Source organism: Theropithecus gelada, chromosome 19, assembly GCF_003255815.1.
Source record: "Theropithecus gelada isolate Dixy chromosome 19, Tgel_1.0, whole genome shotgun sequence".
NCBI lineage: Eukaryota > Metazoa > Chordata > Mammalia > Primates > Cercopithecidae > Theropithecus > Theropithecus gelada.
The window spans coordinates 11,155,586-11,172,493 of record NC_037687.1 but is presented as its reverse complement, the minus strand read 5'-3'; the positions used below and the strand labels follow the sequence as shown (position 1 = coordinate 11,172,493).

The following is a 16,908-nucleotide window of genomic DNA, read 5'->3' as shown; positions in this document are numbered from 1 at the left end:
AGGGTTTAGAACTTCCTTCCCCAACAGTTTTTGGGGTGATATGCCTCTCTTTTTTTTTTTTTTTTTTTTTTTGAGACAGAGTCTCCCTCTGTCGCCCAGGCTGGAGTGCAGTGGCGCGATCTCCACTCACTGCAAGCTCCGCCTCCTGGGTTCACGCCATTCTCGTGCCTCAGCCTCCTGAGTAGCTGGGACTACAGGCGCCCGCCACCTCACCCGGCTAGTTTTTTGTATTTTTAGTAGAGACGGGGTTTCACCGTGTTAGCCAGGATGGTCTCGATCTCCTGACCTCGTGGCTGAGCCAGGAGAATGGCGTAAACCCGGGAGGCGGAGCTTGCAGTGAGCTGAGATCCAGCCACTGCACTCCAGCCTGGGCGACAGAGCAAGACTCCATCTCAAAAAATAAAAATAAATAAATAAATAAAGGTGGCCGGGCACAGTGGCTCATGCCTGTAATCCCAACACTCCAACACTTTGGGAGGCCAAGGCAGGCGCATCACTTGAGGTCAGGAGTTCGAGACCAGCCTGGCCAACATATAGTGAAACCCCGTTTCTACTAAACAAATATAAAAATTAGCTGGGCATGGTGGCACACATCTGTAGTCCCAGCTACTCAGGAAGCTGAGGCAGAAGAATCGCTTGAATCCGGGAAATAGGTTGCAGTGAGCCGAGATGGTGCCATTGCACTCCAGCCTGGGCCACAGAGAAAGACTCCGTCTCTCAAAAACAAAACAAAACAAAAAACAAACAAACAAAATGTTTTGTAGAGATGGGGTCTCACTCTGTCACCCAGGCTGGAGTGCAGTGGCATGAACATGGTTCACTGCAGCCTCCACCTTCTGGGCTCAAGTGATCCTCCCACCGCAGCCTCGCGAGTAGCTAGGACCACAGACGTGCACCACCTCATCTGGCTTACTTGAAAAACAAACAAACAAACATGTTTTATAGAGACGAGATCTCACCACGTCAGCCAGGCTATCTTCCACATTTTATACATGAATAACTGAGACAAGGGAGGGTTAAGTAGTGTATTCAAGGTTCCATGGTAAGTGGTTGGTGTTCAAATATTGATTGAACTCCAGTAAACATGCATTTAACTCTGGGGCCGGTTTGTCATTCATAATAATTTATTGTGACCAAAGTTATGAAACAGGTGTCCATCTTGTTTATTCTACCTCCCTCTCACATACATGCACAATCTAAATATCAATTTCCTGAGGAAGAGATTTGCATTGACTTCCGTTTTTTAAAAGCGCAGGGGTGGCCGGGCGCGGTGGCTCACGCCTGTAATCCCAGCACTTTGGGAAGCTGAGACGGGTGGATCACCAGGTGAGGAGATCGAGACCCTCCAGGCCGACACGGTGAAACCCCCTCTCTACTAAAAATACAAAAAAAATTAGCCAGGCGTGGTGGCGGGCGCCTGTAGTCCCAGCTACTCCGGAGGCTGAGGCAGGAGAATGGCGAGAACCTGGGAGGCGGAGCTTGCAGTGAGCCGAGATCGCACCACTGCACTCCAGCCTGGGCGACTGAGCGAGACTCTGTCTCAAACAAAAAAAAAAAAAAAAAAAAAAAGGGCAGGGTTGGTCAGGCACAGTTGTGCCAGTGGCTAACACGAGATCAGCTGTTTCTCTACCTCTCTCAACTTGATTTTCTCTACATCTCTAGTCTTTAACTCCATAAAATATTTCTTGAGCTTCTACTGTGTGCCAGGCCCTGTTCTATATGCTGGGGATACAGCAAAGAACAAAAGGGTAAAAAAAAAATCCCTGCCTGAGGCCGGGCGCGGTGGCTCACACTTGTAATCCCAGCACTTCGGGAGGCCGAGGTGGGCAGATCACGAGGTCAGGAGATCAAGACCATCCTGGCGAACACGGTGAAACTCCGTCTCTACTAAAAATACAAAAAAATTAGCCGGGCGCGGTGGCGGGCGCCTGTAGTCCCAGCTACTCGGGAGGCTGAGGCAGGAGAATGGCGTGAACCTGGAAGAGAGAGCTTGCAGTGAGTGGAGATCGCGCCACTGCACTCCAGCCTGGGTGACAGAGCGAGACTCCATCTCCAAAATAAATAAATAAATAAATAAATAAATAAATAATAACCGGGCGTGTTGGCAAGCGCCTGTAATCCCACCTACCTGGGAGGTGGAGGCAGGAGAATCACTTGAACCCGCAAGGCGGGAGTTGTAGTGAACCGAGATCCTGTCATTGCACTCCAGCCTGGGCAACAAGAGCGAGACTACACACACACACAAAAATCCCTGCCTAGCTGGGCTCAGTGGCTCATGCCAGTAATCCCAGCACTTTGGGAAGTTGAGGCAGGGGGGAATCACTTGAGGTCAGGAGTTCGGGACAAGCCTGGCCAACACAGCAAAACCCCGTTTCAACTAAAAATACAAAAAATTAGCTGGATGTGGTGGGACACACCTGTAGTCCCAACTACTCTGTTTTTTTTGTTTTTGTTTTTTTTGTTTTTTTGTTTTTTTTTTTTGAGATGGAGTTTGGTTCTGTCGCCAGGGCTGGAGTGCAGTGGCCGGATCTCAGCTCACTGCAAGCTCCGCCTCCCGGGTTTACGCCATTCTCCTGCCTCAGCCTCCCGAGTAGCTGGGACTACAGGCGCCCGCCATCTCGCCCGGCTAGTTTTTTGTATTTTTTAGTAGAGACGGGGTTTCACTGTGTTAGCCAGGATGGTCTCCATCTCCTGACCTCGTGATCCGCCCGTCTCGGCCTCCCAAAGTGCTGGGATTACAGGCTTGAGCCACCGCGCCCGGCCAGTCCCAACTACTCTGGAGGCTGAGGAAGGAGAATCGCTTGAATCGGAGAGGCAAAGGCTGCAGTGAGCCGAGATCGCACCATTGCACTCTAAACTGGGTGACAGAGCCAGATGCCATCTTAAAAAAAAAAAAAGCCTGCTTTCATGGAGTAGTAAGTAGCAGCAAATCAATAACAAAACATCAAATACATGTCAGGTGACAATAAGCACATTGGCTGCAAACAAAAACAAAAAAACCCACCTTCTTAATAGCAACGGGGTGGGAGTATTGCTATTTTATTTCATTTTTTTAAATTTTTATTTTTATTTATTTATTTTTTTGAGACAGGGTTTGGATCTTGTTGCCCAGGCTGGAGTCTCAGCTCACTGCAACCTCTGCCTTCCAGTTTCAAGTGATTCTCCTGCCTCAACCTCCTGAGTAGCTGGGATTACAGGCGCATGACACCACGCCAGGCTAATTTTTTTTTTTTTTTTTGAGATGGAGTCCTGCTGTGTTGCCAGGCTGGAGTGCAATGGCACCATTTCGGCTCACTGAAACCTCTGGCTCCTGGGTTCAAGCGATTCTCCTGCTTCAGCCTCCCAAGTAGCTGGGATTTACAGGCATGGACCACCACGCCCAGCTAATTTTTGTATTTTTGGTAGAGACAGGGTTTCACCATGTTGGCCAGGATGGTCTCGATCTCTTGACCTCATGATCTGCCCTCCTCGACCTCCCAAAGTGCTGGGATTACAGGCATGAGCCACCGCACCCAGCCTACGTCTGGCTAATTTTTGTATTTTCAGTAAAGACAGGGTTTCACCATGTTGGCCAGGCTGGTCTCGAACTCCTGACCTCATGATCCACCTGCCTCAGCCTCCCAAAGTACTGGGATTACAGGCGTGAGCCACTGCGCCCAGCCAATTATTATTTTTTGAGCAGAGTCTCACTCTGTTTGTTGCCCAGGCTGGAGTGCAGTAGCGTGATCTTGGCTCACTGCAATCTTCATCTCCCAGATTCAAGCAGTTCTCCTGCCTCAGCCTCTCGAGTAGCTGGGATTACAGGCGCACACCACCACGCCTGGCTAATTTTTGTATTTTTAGAAGAGATGGGATTTCACCATGTTGGCCAGGCTAGTCTCGAACTCCTGACCTCAAGTGATTTGCCTGCATCGGCCTCCCAAAGTGCTGGGATTATAGGCGTGAGCCACCGGGCCCAGCCCAAGAGAATAAAAATGTGGGTGGTAAAATTTTTTTCCCGAAAATTCATAAATGAAAATCTCACATATTATACATACTGTCCAGGAGCATGGTTTAGCACTGTGCAAACACTCAACTGCTGGTCGTTATAAGGATTATTATTGGTCAGCTTCAGTGACTCTGGTAATCCCAGTAGTTGAGAGATGGAGGCTGGAGGATTGCTTAAGCCCGGGATTTCAAGACAAGCCTGGACAACATAGTGGGATCCCATCTCTACAAAGAATTTTAAAAATGAGCTAGGTGCTGTGGGAAGATTGCTTCAGTACAGAGGCTGCAGTGAGCTATGATTGTGCCACTGCACTGCAGCCTGGGTGACAGAGCAACACCCTGACTGAGGCAGAAAGAGAGAGAGAAAAGGAAGGAAGGAAGGAAGGAAGGAAGGGGAGAAAAGGAAGGAAAGAAAGAAAGAAAGAAAGAAAGAAAGAAAGAAAGAAAGAAAGAAAGAAAGAAAGAAAGAAAGAAAGAAAGAAAGAAAGAAAGAAAGAAAGAAAGAAAGAAGAGAGGGAGGGAGGGAAGAAAGAAAGGAAGGAAGGAGAGAGAAAGAAGCAAAGAAAGAAGGAAGGAAGGAGAGAGAAAGAAGGAAAGAAAGAAGGAAGGAAGGAAGGAGGGAGGGAGGAAGGGAAGGAAGGAAGAAAGGAAGGAAGGAAGGAGAGAGAAAGGAAAGAAAGAAGGAAGGAAAGAAAGAAAGAAACGAAAGGAATGAAAGAAAGAAAGAAAAGGAAGACAGAGAGAAAGAAAGGAAAGAAAAAAGGAAAGAAAGAAAGAAGGAAGGAAGGAAAAGAAAGAAAGAAAGAAAGAAAGAAAGAAAGAAAGAAAGAAAGAAAGAAAGAAAGAAAGAAAGAAAGAAAGAAAGAAAAGAAAATTATTTCCAGGCTGGAAAGAGATGCTGATTTCTGCGATAAAATCAGTAGATACATTTTTTGGAATGTTTGCTATGTGCCAGGCTAGATTTTATAGATGAGAAGTCTGAAGCTCAGGTAAGGTAAGTCACCTGTCCAGGGCCACATAGCAAAAAAAAAAAAGGATGTCTGAAGCCAGAACGGGAGGTGTTGCAGCCCAACTCCCTCCCCTGCACCCAAGCGGCCTCTGGGCCCGGGAAGGGCCCCTGCCCCCTCCCGCCAGACACTTATCTCTACCCAGGCTGTGTTGGCCCCGCCCCCTCGGGGATCTGCCACTTAGAGGCGCCTGGTAGGGAAGGGCCTGGTCAGCTGCGTCCGGCGGAGGCAGCTGCTGACCCAGCTGTGGACTGTGCCAGGGGCGGGGGACAGAGGGGCAGGAGCCCTGGGCTCCCCGTGGCGGGAGCTGTATCATGGACCACCTCGGGGCGTCCTTGTGGCCCCAGGTCGGCTCCCTTTGTCTCCTGCTCGCTGGGGCCGCCTGGGCGACCCCGCCCAACCTCCCGGACCCCAGGTTTGAGAGCAAAGGTAAGGATGAGCTGCGTGTGGACCCCTACACTGGAGCCTGCAGAACCATGCTGGGGCCTGAACTCCCAACCTAGGTCCTGGCGGCTATGCCTATTTCTGGACTTCCAGACCGGGTCCTGGGGGCCAAGCTGGCATCTGAACCCTTAGACTGGGTCCTGGATGGGCGGGGGTGGGGTGGGACATGTTAGGATTCAAGACTCCTGATCGCGTCCTGGGGAAGAGCTAGAGTAGGCTTACGGTTCCCGTTTTACCTTTTCAGGGAGTCTGGGACATGCTAAATCCTAAGGGCGCAGGCTTGGTGCTAAGGTCCCTGGGGGGTGGGCACCCAGACGACCCTCCCTAGGGGTGGGAGGATAAAGCCCAGGTCCGAGTTAGAGGGGCCAAGCCACAGGTTACTGTAAACACGGTTTGCCTGAGGGCGCCAGATCACTTGCCCGGCCCGGTGGAGGGAGGGAGGCGGGGTACACGGTTGGCGCTATCGGTCGGCGGGGAGCCTGCCGGGGCAGATAGGGGGCCCGCCTCTCCGCACGCTCCCCCAGCCGCGCGCAAGTCCTAGGCTGGGGCGGGGCTGGCAGCCCCGAGCTCAAGGTCTTGAACTCCGCGACCAGCTCAGCTGGCCGCAGGGTGGGCAGGTGTGCGCGAGTGGTGACGGCGAGGGACTGTAAGGCGAGCAACTTGCCTCTGGGAATTAGGAGGCCACCACCTCTGCAGACCCCTCCAAGGGCCCCGCTTGGGAAGATGTCAGGGCGGGGCTTTTTTCTTATCGGGTCCGCCCAGGCTGCGGGAGGGAAGAGGAGGGGGCTGTCTTCCGAGGACAGAGCTCAGACCCCCATGCCCTTCCTTTGTCGCCCCTCCCCAGCGGCCTTGCTGGTGGCCCGCGGACCCGAAGAGCTTCTGTGCTTCACCGAGCGGTTGGAGGACTTGGTGTGTTTCTGGGAGGAAGCGGCGAGTGCTGGGGTGAGCCCAGACAACTACAGCTTCTCCTACCACCTCGAGTGAGTCTGATCCGGCGGGCGCCTCCTCGGGCGGAGGGAGCGGGTGGGGCAGAGCTCCTTGGAGGTCGTAGCCTCGGAAGTCCCCGGCTGTTTGAGGCCCGAAGGCGCCTCCAGTCGTGGTCACTGGAGGGAACCCTGCGGGTCCAGGGCTGGCACGCCCCCTATGGGCCGGGGCGCGAACACTCCCGCGATCACCGCTGGAACGCGACCCCAAACATCAGGCTGGGATAACAACGCCTCCAACTCGAGGGTTAGGCGTTACTACATCGGCGCTGGGACGCCCTCTCGAGGTAGTATCCAAAAGGAGACCAGCAGTGACTCATGACTGTAATACCAACTCTTTGGGAGGTCGAGGCGGGAGAATTGCTTGAGCCCAGGAGTTCAAGACCAGAAAGGGCAACACAGCGATATCCCCGTCTCTTAAAAAAAAAAAAAAATGCCCGGCGCGGTGGCCCAAGCCTCTAATCCCAGCACTTAGGGAGGCCGAGGCGGGCGGATCACGAGGTCAGGAGATCGAGACTATCCTGGCTAACACGGTGAAACCCCCTCTCTACTAAAAATACAAAAAATTAGCCGGGCGTGGTGGCGGGCGCCTGTAGTTCCAGCTACTCGGGAGGCTGAGGCAGGAGAATCGCTTGAACCCAGGAGGCGGAGATTGCAGTGAGCCGAGATCGCGCCACTGCACTCCAACCTGGGCGACAGAGCGAGACTTCATCTCAAAAAAAAAAAAAAAAAAAAAAAAAAAGACTGGGCGCGGTGGCTCAGGCCTGTAATCCCAGCACTTTGGGAGGCTGAGGCGGGCGGATCACCTGAGGTCGGGAGTTTGAGACCAGCCTGGCCAACATGGAGAAACCCTGTCTCTACTAAAAATACAAAATTAGGCGGGCGTGGTGGGGCATGCCTGTAATCCCAGCTACTTGGGAGTCTGAGGCAGGAGAATCGCTTGAACCCGGGAGGCGGAGGTTGCGATGAGCCGAGATAGCGCCATTGCACTCCAGCCTGGGCAACGAGAGTGAAACTCTCCGTCTCAAAACAACAACAACAACAACAAAAACCGGCGTGGTGGCGCGTGTCTGTGGTCTCAAATACTTGGGAAGCTGAGGTGGGAAGATTCCTTAAGCCCCAGAATTTGAGGCTGCAGTGAGCCATGATAGCGCCACTGCACTCCAGCCTGGGCGACAAAGGAAGACCTTGTCACACACACAAGGCGAGACATAGACACATACAGTCCCCCACAGGCCGGTAACGCAAACTCCCCGGTCCACACTCCCAACTTGCTCCCTTCCCTCCCGGGTCCCTGGGCGCACAGGGATGAGCCATGGAAGCTTTGTCGCCTGCACCAGGCTCCCACGGCTCGTGGTGCGGTGCGCTTCTGGTGTTCGCTGCCTACAGCCGACACGTCGAGCTTCGTGCCCCTAGAGTTGCGCGTCACAGCAGCCTCCGGCGCTCCGCGATATCACCGTATCATCCACATCAATGAAGTAGGTAAGCGCTCTGGGAATGGAGGAGTGGTCGGAGGAGAGGGGTCTCGGTCCTCGCCCTCCTGACCGACCCCCATGCCTGCAGTGCTCCTGGACGCTCCCGTGGGGCTGGTGGCGCGGCTGGCTGACGAGAGCGGCCACATAGTGTTGCGCTGGCTCCCGCCGCCTGAGGCACCCATGACGTCCCACATCCGCTACGAGGTGGACGTCTCGGCCGGCAACGGCGCAGGGAGCGTGCAGAGGGTGAGGCCAGCCCCTACGGCCCAGCCCCCAGAGCTCCACTGACTACTGCCCAGCCACGCCTCTCGAGGTCGCACCCGGTGCCGCCTCCAGGGCCGGTCCGTGACATCCCACATCCCATTACCCTGGTGCTGAAGACCGTTCCACGCCCACAGACACGCCCCCTTTCCTAACGTCCTCGCAAGCCTGCTGAACCCCAACCCCTTCTCCCTCTGGCTCGTAACCCTAGACCCCTTTAGCGCCCGGCTCCCTTTTCGCCTGCTAGCCCAGTTATTAAATTACCCGGGTCCCGCCCCTTGGTACCAGAGTCTCTCTCTTTGATTGGCCCCGAGTTTTCTTGGGCTCCTCCCCCTACTCTTATTGGTCCCATTGCGATTCTAGGGCACGGTTTTTCCTTCCTCTGATTGGCTCGGTTCCACCAGGGCCCGCCCCCCATGTGCTCTATTTTTGTCTGACTCGCCTCCCTCGCCCTGGTTCCGCCCCTAGGTGGAGATCCTGGAGGGCCGCACCGAATGTGTGCTGAGCAACCTGAGGGGCCGGACGCGCTACACCTTCGCCGTCCGCGCGCGTATGGCTGAGCCGAGCTTCGGCGGCTTCTGGAGCGCCTGGTCGGAGCCTGTGTCGCTGCTGACGCCTAGCGGTGAGGCCCCAGGCAGGGGTGTAGGAGGAGCCGGGGCGAACCACCGGGCAAGCCCACCGCCCTGACTTCCTCCCTGCCTCTCAGACCTGGACCCCCTCATCCTGACGCTCTCCCTCATCCTCGTGCTCATCCTGGTGCTGCTGACCGTGCTCGCCCTGCTGTCCCACCGCCGGTGAGCTCCCCATTCGGGCGCTGGGCCCAGACTCCTCCTCGCCAACGGTCCTCTTTCACTATGGAAACCTAGGCTCAGAGAGAGACACGCACTTGCCCAAGGTCATGCAGTAAGGAGTCACGTCAGTGGCAGGGCTGGGATGCATGCCAGACTAGACCAGAATGTTAACATTTTCTGCTTTTGGGGACTTTCACCTGATTTTCCTTCTACATCAGGGGCTGCCATTTCTTGGGTCCCTTTGCTAGTTCCTTTCCCCAATGTCATCACCTTTGTAAAATCAACTAGATGAATTTAGTGAAAGAATTTAAGCCCCTGAATGCCTCCCACCCCTGCAGTCAAGCTCCTCAGACACTATGGTCAGACCAACCTTTCTGAGGTATTTGTAATTCCAAGCACACACCAGGTGGTTTCACACCCCCAAGCTTTTGCCCATCCTGTTCCCTCTGTCTGAAATACCCTTCCTGCCTTGTCCGCTAAGCAATCTTCTAGTTGTCTTTCATGGCCCTGTTCATTTACTTGGTTGGAAAATACATACTGAGTGCCAAACTTGTGCCAGGCACTGGAGAGAGAATGCAGAACAAGCCAGAGCCTGACCACAAGTCTCTGACCTTGTGGATCTCAAGTCAACAAACAAGGGACCCAAGAAATAATTGATGATAAATTATAATGAGTGATATCAAAGAAACAAACAGGATGTGGGGACATGACAGGATGATCAGGGAAGGCCTCCAGGAGGAGGTGACATCACAGTGGAAACCTGAAGGTTGGAAGGAAGCAGCTGCTTGAAAAGTGGGGAGAAGAAATGGCAAGTGCAAAGGCCCTGAGGTGGGAATGAGATTGGAATATTCAGCCAGCTTCAAGAATTGTCACATGGCAGGGCCGCAGGGCCAGGTGCGGTGACTCACGCCTGTAATCCCAGCACTTTGGGATGCCGAGGCAGACGGATCACCTGAGGTTCGGAGTTTGCAACCAGCCTGACCAACATGGAGAAACCCTGTCTCTACTAAAAATACAAAATTAGCCAAGTGTGGTGGCACATTACGCCTGTAATTCCAGCTACTCGAGAGGCTGAGGCAGGAGAAACGCTTGAACCCGGGACGTGGAGGTTGTGGGTGAGCCGAGATTGCACCATTGCTCTCCAGCCTGGGCAACAAGAGTGAAACTCCGTCTAAAAAAAAAAAAAAAAGAAAATGAATTGCCACATAGCTAGAGCAGTATGTAAGGGGATGTGGCAGATGTTGAGATGAGGGAGGTGACAGGGGTCATATAATCCAGGGCCTTCTGCAGGGTTGTGGGGAGGAGTTTGGATTTTTTTTGTTGTTGTTGTTGTTTTTGAGACAGAGTCACTCTTGTTGCCCAGGCTGGAGTACAGTGCAGCAGTCTTGGCTCACTGCAATCTCCACCTCCCGGTTCAAGCGATTCTCCTGCCTCAACTGCCCGAGTAGCTGGGATCACAGGCGTGCATGCCCTGCTAATTTTGTAGTTTTAGTAGAGACGGGATTCTACCATGTTGACCAGGCTGGTGTCGAACTCCTGACCTCAGGTGATCTGCTCACATCAGCCTCTCAAAGCGCTGGGATTATAGGCATGAGCAACCGTGCCCAGCTTGGATTTTATTCTGAATGCCTTCTCTCATTACTCCAGAAGGTAACATAACAACATAATATTTATCTATGAAGTGACATCATGGACCTCCTGGAAAAGTCTGGGCCAGGGTTTTGGTTTTTTGATTTTTTTTTTTTTTTTTTTTTGAGACGGAGTCTCGCTCTGTTGCCCAGGCTGGACTGCAGTGGCCGGATCTCAGCTCACTGCAAGCTCCGCCTCCCGGGTTTACGCCATTCTCCTGCCTCAGCCTCCCGAGTAGCTGGGACTACAGGCGCCCACCACCTTGCCCGGCTAGTTTTTTGTATTTTTTAGTAGAGACGGGGTTTCACCGGGTTAGCCAGGATGGTCTTGATCTGCTGACCTCATGATCCGCCCGTCTCGGCCTCCCAAAGTGCTGGGATTACAGGCTTGAGCCACCGCGCCCAGCCTTTTTTTTTTTTTTTTTTTTTTAGAGATGGGGTCTCACTATGTTTTCCAGGGTGGCCTTGAACTCCTGGGTTCAAGTGATCCTCCCACCTCAGCCTCCCAAAGTGCTGGGATTACAGTGCTGGTGTAAGCCACTGCACCTGGCCATGGCCAGGATTAAAGGGAGAATGACCAAGGTATATTGAACTCCTATGCACCCTTCAATACCCTGTTCCAGTTACCCTTTTGTAGGGCCTTGCTGATGCTTCAGTCAAAACCCCTGTCCCCCAGCCCTGATGCACTCCTCTGCCTCCACTGTGATCACAGGGACTAGGAGTATCTGTGCCCCTATGACTGGGAGTGGAGGGGGTATGGTGAGTGTTCAATGAGTCATATCTATATAACTGTTTCTATCGGCTTCAACAGGGCTCTGAAGCAGAAGATCTGGCCTGGCATCCCAAGCCCAGAGAGCGAGTTTGAAGGCCTCTTCACCACCCACAAGGGTAACTTCCAGGTAGGTGACCTGGTTGTCCCCTCAGTGCCTGGGCTTCCCTGCTTCTTGCAGCCAAACTGCAGGCCTCTCTGAGCAGGCTGGTGCTATTTCTTCAGCTGTGGCTGTACCAGAACGATGGCTGCCTGTGGTGGAGCCCCTGCACCCCCTTCACAGAGGACCCACCTGCCTCCCTGGAAGTCCTCTCAGAGCGCTGCTGGGGGACGATGCAGGCAGTGGAGCCGGGGACAGATGATGAGGGCCCCCTGCTGGAGCCGGTGGGCAGTGGGCATGCCCAGGATACCTATCTGGTGCTGGACAAATGGTTGCTGCCCCGGAACCCGCCCAGTGAGGACCTCCCAGGGCCCGATGGCAGTGTGGACACAGTGGCCATGGATGAAGGCTCAGAAGCATCCTCCTGCTCATCTGCTTTGGCCTCAAAGCCTAGCCCAGAGGGAGCCTCTGCTGCCAGCTTCGAGTACACCATCCTGGACCCCAGCTCCCAGCTCTTGCGTCCATGGGCACTGTCCCCTGAGCTGCCCCCTACCCCACCCCACCTAAAGTACCTGTACCTTGTCGTATCTGACTCTGGCATCTCAACTGACTATAGCTCAGGGGACTCCCAGGGAGCCCAAGGGGGCTTATCCGATGGCCCCTACTCCAACCCTTATGAGAACAGCCTTATCCCAGCCGCTGAGCCTCTGCCCCCTAGCTATGTGGCTTGCTCTTAGGACACCAGGCTGCAGATGATCGGGGATCCAATATGACTCAGAGAGCCAGTTGCAGACTCAAGACTTACTGAACAGGGAGGGCGAGGCCTCTCTCAGGAGTAGGGGCATTGCTGATTTTGTCTGCCCAGTCCATCCTGCTCAGGAAATCACAACCTTGCAGTATCTTTAAATATGTATAGTTTTTTTTTTTTTAATCTATCTTTATATACATATGTATGTAAGTTTTTCTACCATGATTTTTACAAACACTCTGTAAGTCCCATCTTCCCGTGGGCGTAGGCCATAGGGGTAGAAGTTAAAGTTCTTGAGCTTGTTCAGAAGCTGAAGCTGCAATCTGAATACTAATCATAACATAAAATAGTATGTTAAACAGCTCCTAAATCTTAGTGGCTTACCACACTAAGTGATTTCTCTCTCCTAACTCAGCTCAAATGGGCAGCCATCCACAGGATGAGTCAGAGGATAAGACTCTTCCAGTCTGTAGCTCTACCTTCTCTTAGGGTACTTAGATGGATCCCCTATTCTACAAACTGCCAGTCAGCAAGGGAAGAAAACGGGCAGCAATGACCCTCAATGGGCCATGTGAGGGATCTGGTCCGGAAATGGACTTCCTCTTTTCTTCTCACACCTCATTGGCTGGGAACAGTCACATGACCCCAGTCACAGGAAAGGCTGGGAAACTTAGTTTAGTTCTTCACCCAGGAAGAGCAAAGCTGTTTAACGGGCCTCTAGCTAGTCTCTGCAACTAACAATAATAATAATTCTGAATCAGGCCATGTTCTAAGAGAGTACTCTGATGACACTTGGTGTCAGCAAGTAACTCAATGGGAGTTTTGGTTTAACTACAGACAGGGTCTCTGTTACATAGGCTGGAGCCCAGTACCTCCAACATGGTTCGCTGCAGCCTTGACCTCCTGGGCTTAGGTGATCCTCCTGCCTCAGCTTTTCGAGTAGCTGGGACTACTGGCGTGCACCACCAAGGCTGGCTGTTTTTTTTTGTTTTTTTTTTTGAGACGGAGTCTCATCTCCATCACCCAGGCTGGAATGCAATGGCTCGATCTCAGCTCACTGCAACCTCTGCCTCCTGGGTTCAAGCATTCTCCTGTCTCAGCCTCCCAAGTAGCTGGGATTACAGGTGCCAGCCACCACGCCTGGCTAAGTTTTGTATTTTTAGTAGAGACGGGGTTTCACCATGTTGGCTGGGCTGGTCTCCAACTCCTGACCTCAGGTGATCCACCTGTCTCGGCCCCTGAAAACACACACACGTGCCAGGACATGTGTGCAAGAATGTTCACAGCAGTAAATAAGGCAATCTAATGAAGAAATCAGGGTATAGTCACCCATGGAATTATATGCAATATGGAAAAAGGAATGAACTAAAAAAATGTAGCTGAATCTTAGTAACAACGTTGAGTGCAAAAAGGAAGTCTCAGAAGATTATGTTTATCATGAAACTTTTTTTTTTTTTTTTTGAGATGGAGTCTCGCTTTGTCGCCCAGGCTGGAGTGTAATGGCACAATCTTGGCTCACTGCAACCTCCGCCTCCTGGGTTCAAGCGATTCTCCTGCCTAAGCCTCCCGAGTAGCTAGGATTACAGGCACCTGCCACCACACCCAGCTAATTTTTTTTGTATTTTTAGTTGATACAGGGTTTCATCATGTTGGGCAGGCTGGTCTCCCAACTCCTGACCTCTGGTAACCTGCCTGCCTCAGCCTCCCAAAGTGCTGGGATTACAGGCATGAGCCACCACGCCCGGCCTGAAGCTCTTTTTATAAAGTTTAAAGCAACAAAACTAAACAATATATTGATTGGGTACAATAGATACAAGATAATGCTATACTTTTAAAAGAGAAAAAGCACTTTACATTGTTTAGGTCTTTGGATCTGCATATGTCCCTGAGGTAAGTAGCCATGGGCAACTGAAACACAGAGAGGTGCTCACCCACCAAAGCTCAGGGCTGGCCTCCAGAGCTTGAACCCTTGCCTGAGCTGGGGTCACCAGCCTGGGTGGGCCATGGAGCAATCATCATTTCTCCATCTGATCGGAAAGTCACCCACCACTCTGTTCTGGGGCCCAGCCCGCCTGGATCCAGGCAGGCTCGGAGGCCGTGTTCTCCTGGACCTGGTGCATCTGGCTGCAGCCAGCACTGGGCAGGAAAATACCGCTGGAGCAGTGCCAGGTGCAGGACGTCCCCACTATCTGCCTCCTCCTGGGTCTGGAGGGCCACCATGAGCCCACAGTCCCGGCCAGGCCCAAGCCGGTGGCTGAAGTGGGCAGCTGTGTCTAGAAGTAAGGCAATGAGGTAGGCGGCTTCCTGGGGCTCTGGGTCTTCCGCTAGGTACTCTTCTAGGCCATCGAGCAGCAGAAGGGAGGGGGCTGGCCCCGGGGCTTCATGGGCAGAGCACAGGAGCCGGAAAAGCTCTCGGGTTGAGGGTGGGTACTGGAAGCGGATCTTCTAGAAGGAGAAACAGAAGGAAAGGGCCGGATTCAGCACAAGAAGCCAGACTCCTCGCAAGAGTAACCCTGCCTTCTTGCATAGTTTCCCTTGTTCCAGGATGAACCAGCTCAGAGTGGTTAAATATTCCTGTATTCGTCCCTTTTTCCAGCACTCATCACTGCCGAGTATTAGTTGAGGGCAAGCCATTTTTGCTTGTTTTTGGCCAAATCTCTAGGGCACTTTTTCCACGGAAAACCCTCCCACAGCATTGTCGGTCTGACCTCATCCTTGACACCAACAGGAGCCAACTCTGGCCCTGAATGGACCCAAGCTTGGCCCCGCCCCTTGATGGGCCTGACTTCACCCTTCGGGCACCGCCTCTTGCTACCACCGCCCATCATTGGATGGGCTCTCACTTCAATCTTAACTAAGCTCCGCGTGGTGCCACCCCTCACTGCGCCTGCCTGACTCCGCCCCATCGTGGCTGCCCTGGCCCGCCCTTCCACCGTCCCCTCCATGGGCTTGTCTACCTGTCACTCAATAGTCCCGGATCTACTCCACCATTGGCTAGAACGCCTCCGCTCCCACCGCACAGTTACCTGGAGTCGCATTGGGTCTAGAGTCGTTCCGGTCCCGCGGGGCAGGCTTTGTAGAGGCCTCCGTGTCAGGAAGAGGACTGGGCCTTGGCCCTCCCCCGCCGCCTCTAGGGCCGCAGCAAATAGCAGCGCTGTTTTTCCAGACCCTGGTGCGCCGAGAAGCAGCAAAGGTGGTCCGACGGCAGGCGTGTTCTCCTCCCCGGACCAGGCCGCACTGTCCCTGGTCAGCACCCGCCTCAGCGCCTCCGCCATTCGCCGCGTAGCTCTGTCCAATTGGTGGCTCTTTCCCAGTCTTAGTCCCGCCCAAGTCGAGGCTGCTTCGGTACAGTTCACTTAGTTTCTCTATTGGTTTAGGAATCTGTCCATCAAAACTCGATTCCTCTGGTGAATGGGCGAAGGGTTAGAACCTATGCGGAGGAAAGGGTGCATTCGAGGGAAATAGGGAAATAAGGCCCTTCCTTAAGGGAGGCTGCTGGGGGAACTAGCACGAATACTGTTACTGTCAGCTAATGAGACAAATATAATGATTAAGAATTGGAGGAGCAGACCAGAATGAGTGACATATTCTTTAAAGTCGCCTAGCCTCAGTTTGCCCTCCTGTAAAATGGGGCTTATGATATCTCAGAGGAGTATTGTGATCGGCATGTATTTGTGTGTGGTTTTGCTGATGTCATCCAATGACAACTGAGAATTGAAGAGGGGGATGAGCTGTGTGCTTGTCTTTCTGTGCACCTGAGTATGGGCAGGAGTGTGTGTCTGGGGACACAGGCTTAGGGACACAGCCATCCCCGAAAGTCTGTGAGATGAAGGCTCTCAACTTCCTCACTGGCTAAGGGGTTCTGTGGGGCCTTCCTTGTGGTACGGGGGGAAGGCAGGACCGCAGGACAAAGAAGGGAGCAGGAGAGACAAAGAGACAGGAGCTGAAACACTGAAGGAGAGATACAGCAGGGACATTGTTTGTCTTGTTCACTTCTGTTCTCCAGTACCCAGAATAGCACCTGGCACATTTGTAGGTTCTCAAATACAGGCTCGTTAAGACAATGAAGGAAGGGAAGTGGGATTGATGAGAAACAGGGAGAAAGGGAGGAACAAAGTGAATGATCGTGATCCCTGGCTGAATCTTCTCACCCAGACTTCGTCCCAGAGCTGCCACTCACGCCTGTGTTGCCCTGGCAACCTTGTCTCCTGGTAACTCTAAAGTGGTGCCGTTGCCTGGAGACCCAGGGGCAGGGAGAAAGTGAGATTTCCTGGGCTTTCTCTCTCCCTCTGGGACCAGAAAACAGCTCCACGACATCCCCCAACACACCCACTCACACAGCTGGGCACCCTCACACCCCTCTACACACACACACACACACACAAACACACACACACCACGGCATCTCTGAATATATTCTATTTTCAGAATCTCCATCATGCACATGCTCCAACCTTGCCCTATCCTGACACAAAGCATCCCATACAAACTCTGTCCCACATTCATCCCCCACACCCTTTCTCTTGCAAAACACGTAACTATGACATTGCCACTACACACGCAGACACACACAGTGAAGCACACCGATACACTGCGCTGTCAAACACCCCACCTCAGTCCCCATCCCCCAGCAGATACACAACCCATGATTCACCTCACATTTCAACACTCCAGATGCACAAACAGGCCTGGTATGGTGGCTTATGTCTGTAGTC

The 16,908-nt window shown here is 53.0% G+C and overlaps 2 protein-coding genes across 2 annotated transcripts; one reads left to right on the top strand and one right to left on the bottom strand.

Moving 5' to 3' along the window:
* Positions 1 to 5,173: 5,173 nt before the first annotated feature.
* Positions 5,174 to 12,956, top strand: EPOR (erythropoietin receptor). The gene is made up of 8 exons (XM_025367425.1): positions 5,174 to 5,423; positions 6,283 to 6,418; positions 7,728 to 7,903; positions 7,985 to 8,142; positions 8,626 to 8,779; positions 8,864 to 8,951; positions 11,388 to 11,475; positions 11,571 to 12,956. The coding sequence occupies exons 1-8, from the start codon at positions 5,309 to 5,311 to the stop codon at positions 12,180 to 12,182; spliced, it is 1,527 nt and encodes a 508-aa protein (XP_025223210.1). The 5' UTR covers positions 5,174 to 5,308; the 3' UTR covers positions 12,183 to 12,956.
* A 1,030-nt stretch (positions 12,957 to 13,986) lies between these two features.
* On the bottom strand, positions 13,987 to 15,499 carry SWSAP1 (SWIM-type zinc finger 7 associated protein 1). Its single transcript, XM_025367929.1, has 2 exons — positions 15,220 to 15,499; positions 13,987 to 14,638 (listed from the first exon to the last, which is right to left on the bottom strand). Exons 1-2 carry the CDS (start codon positions 15,466 to 15,468, stop codon positions 14,135 to 14,137), a joined length of 753 nt encoding a protein of 250 aa, XP_025223714.1. The 5' UTR covers positions 15,469 to 15,499; the 3' UTR covers positions 13,987 to 14,134.
* Positions 15,500 to 16,908: the final 1,409 nt, after the last annotated feature.

Coding starts and splice junctions, on each gene's coding strand:
- EPOR (XM_025367425.1), top strand. CDS start 5,309: ATGGACCACCTCGGGGCGTCCTTGTGGCCCCAGGTCGGCTCCCTTTGT. Junction 7,904..7,984: donor CATCCACATCAATGAAGTAG/GTAAGCGCTCTG, acceptor CCATGCCTGCAG/TGCTCCTGGACGCTCCCGTG. Junction 8,952..11,387: donor GCCCTGCTGTCCCACCGCCG/GTGAGCTCCCCA, acceptor CGGCTTCAACAG/GGCTCTGAAGCAGAAGATCT.
- SWSAP1 (XM_025367929.1), bottom strand. CDS start 15,468: ATGGCGGAGGCGCTGAGGCGGGTGCTGACCAGGGACAGTGCGGCCTGG. Junction 14,639..15,219: donor TAGACCCAATGCGACTCCAG/GTAACTGTGCGG, acceptor TTCTCCTTCTAG/AAGATCCGCTTCCAGTACCC.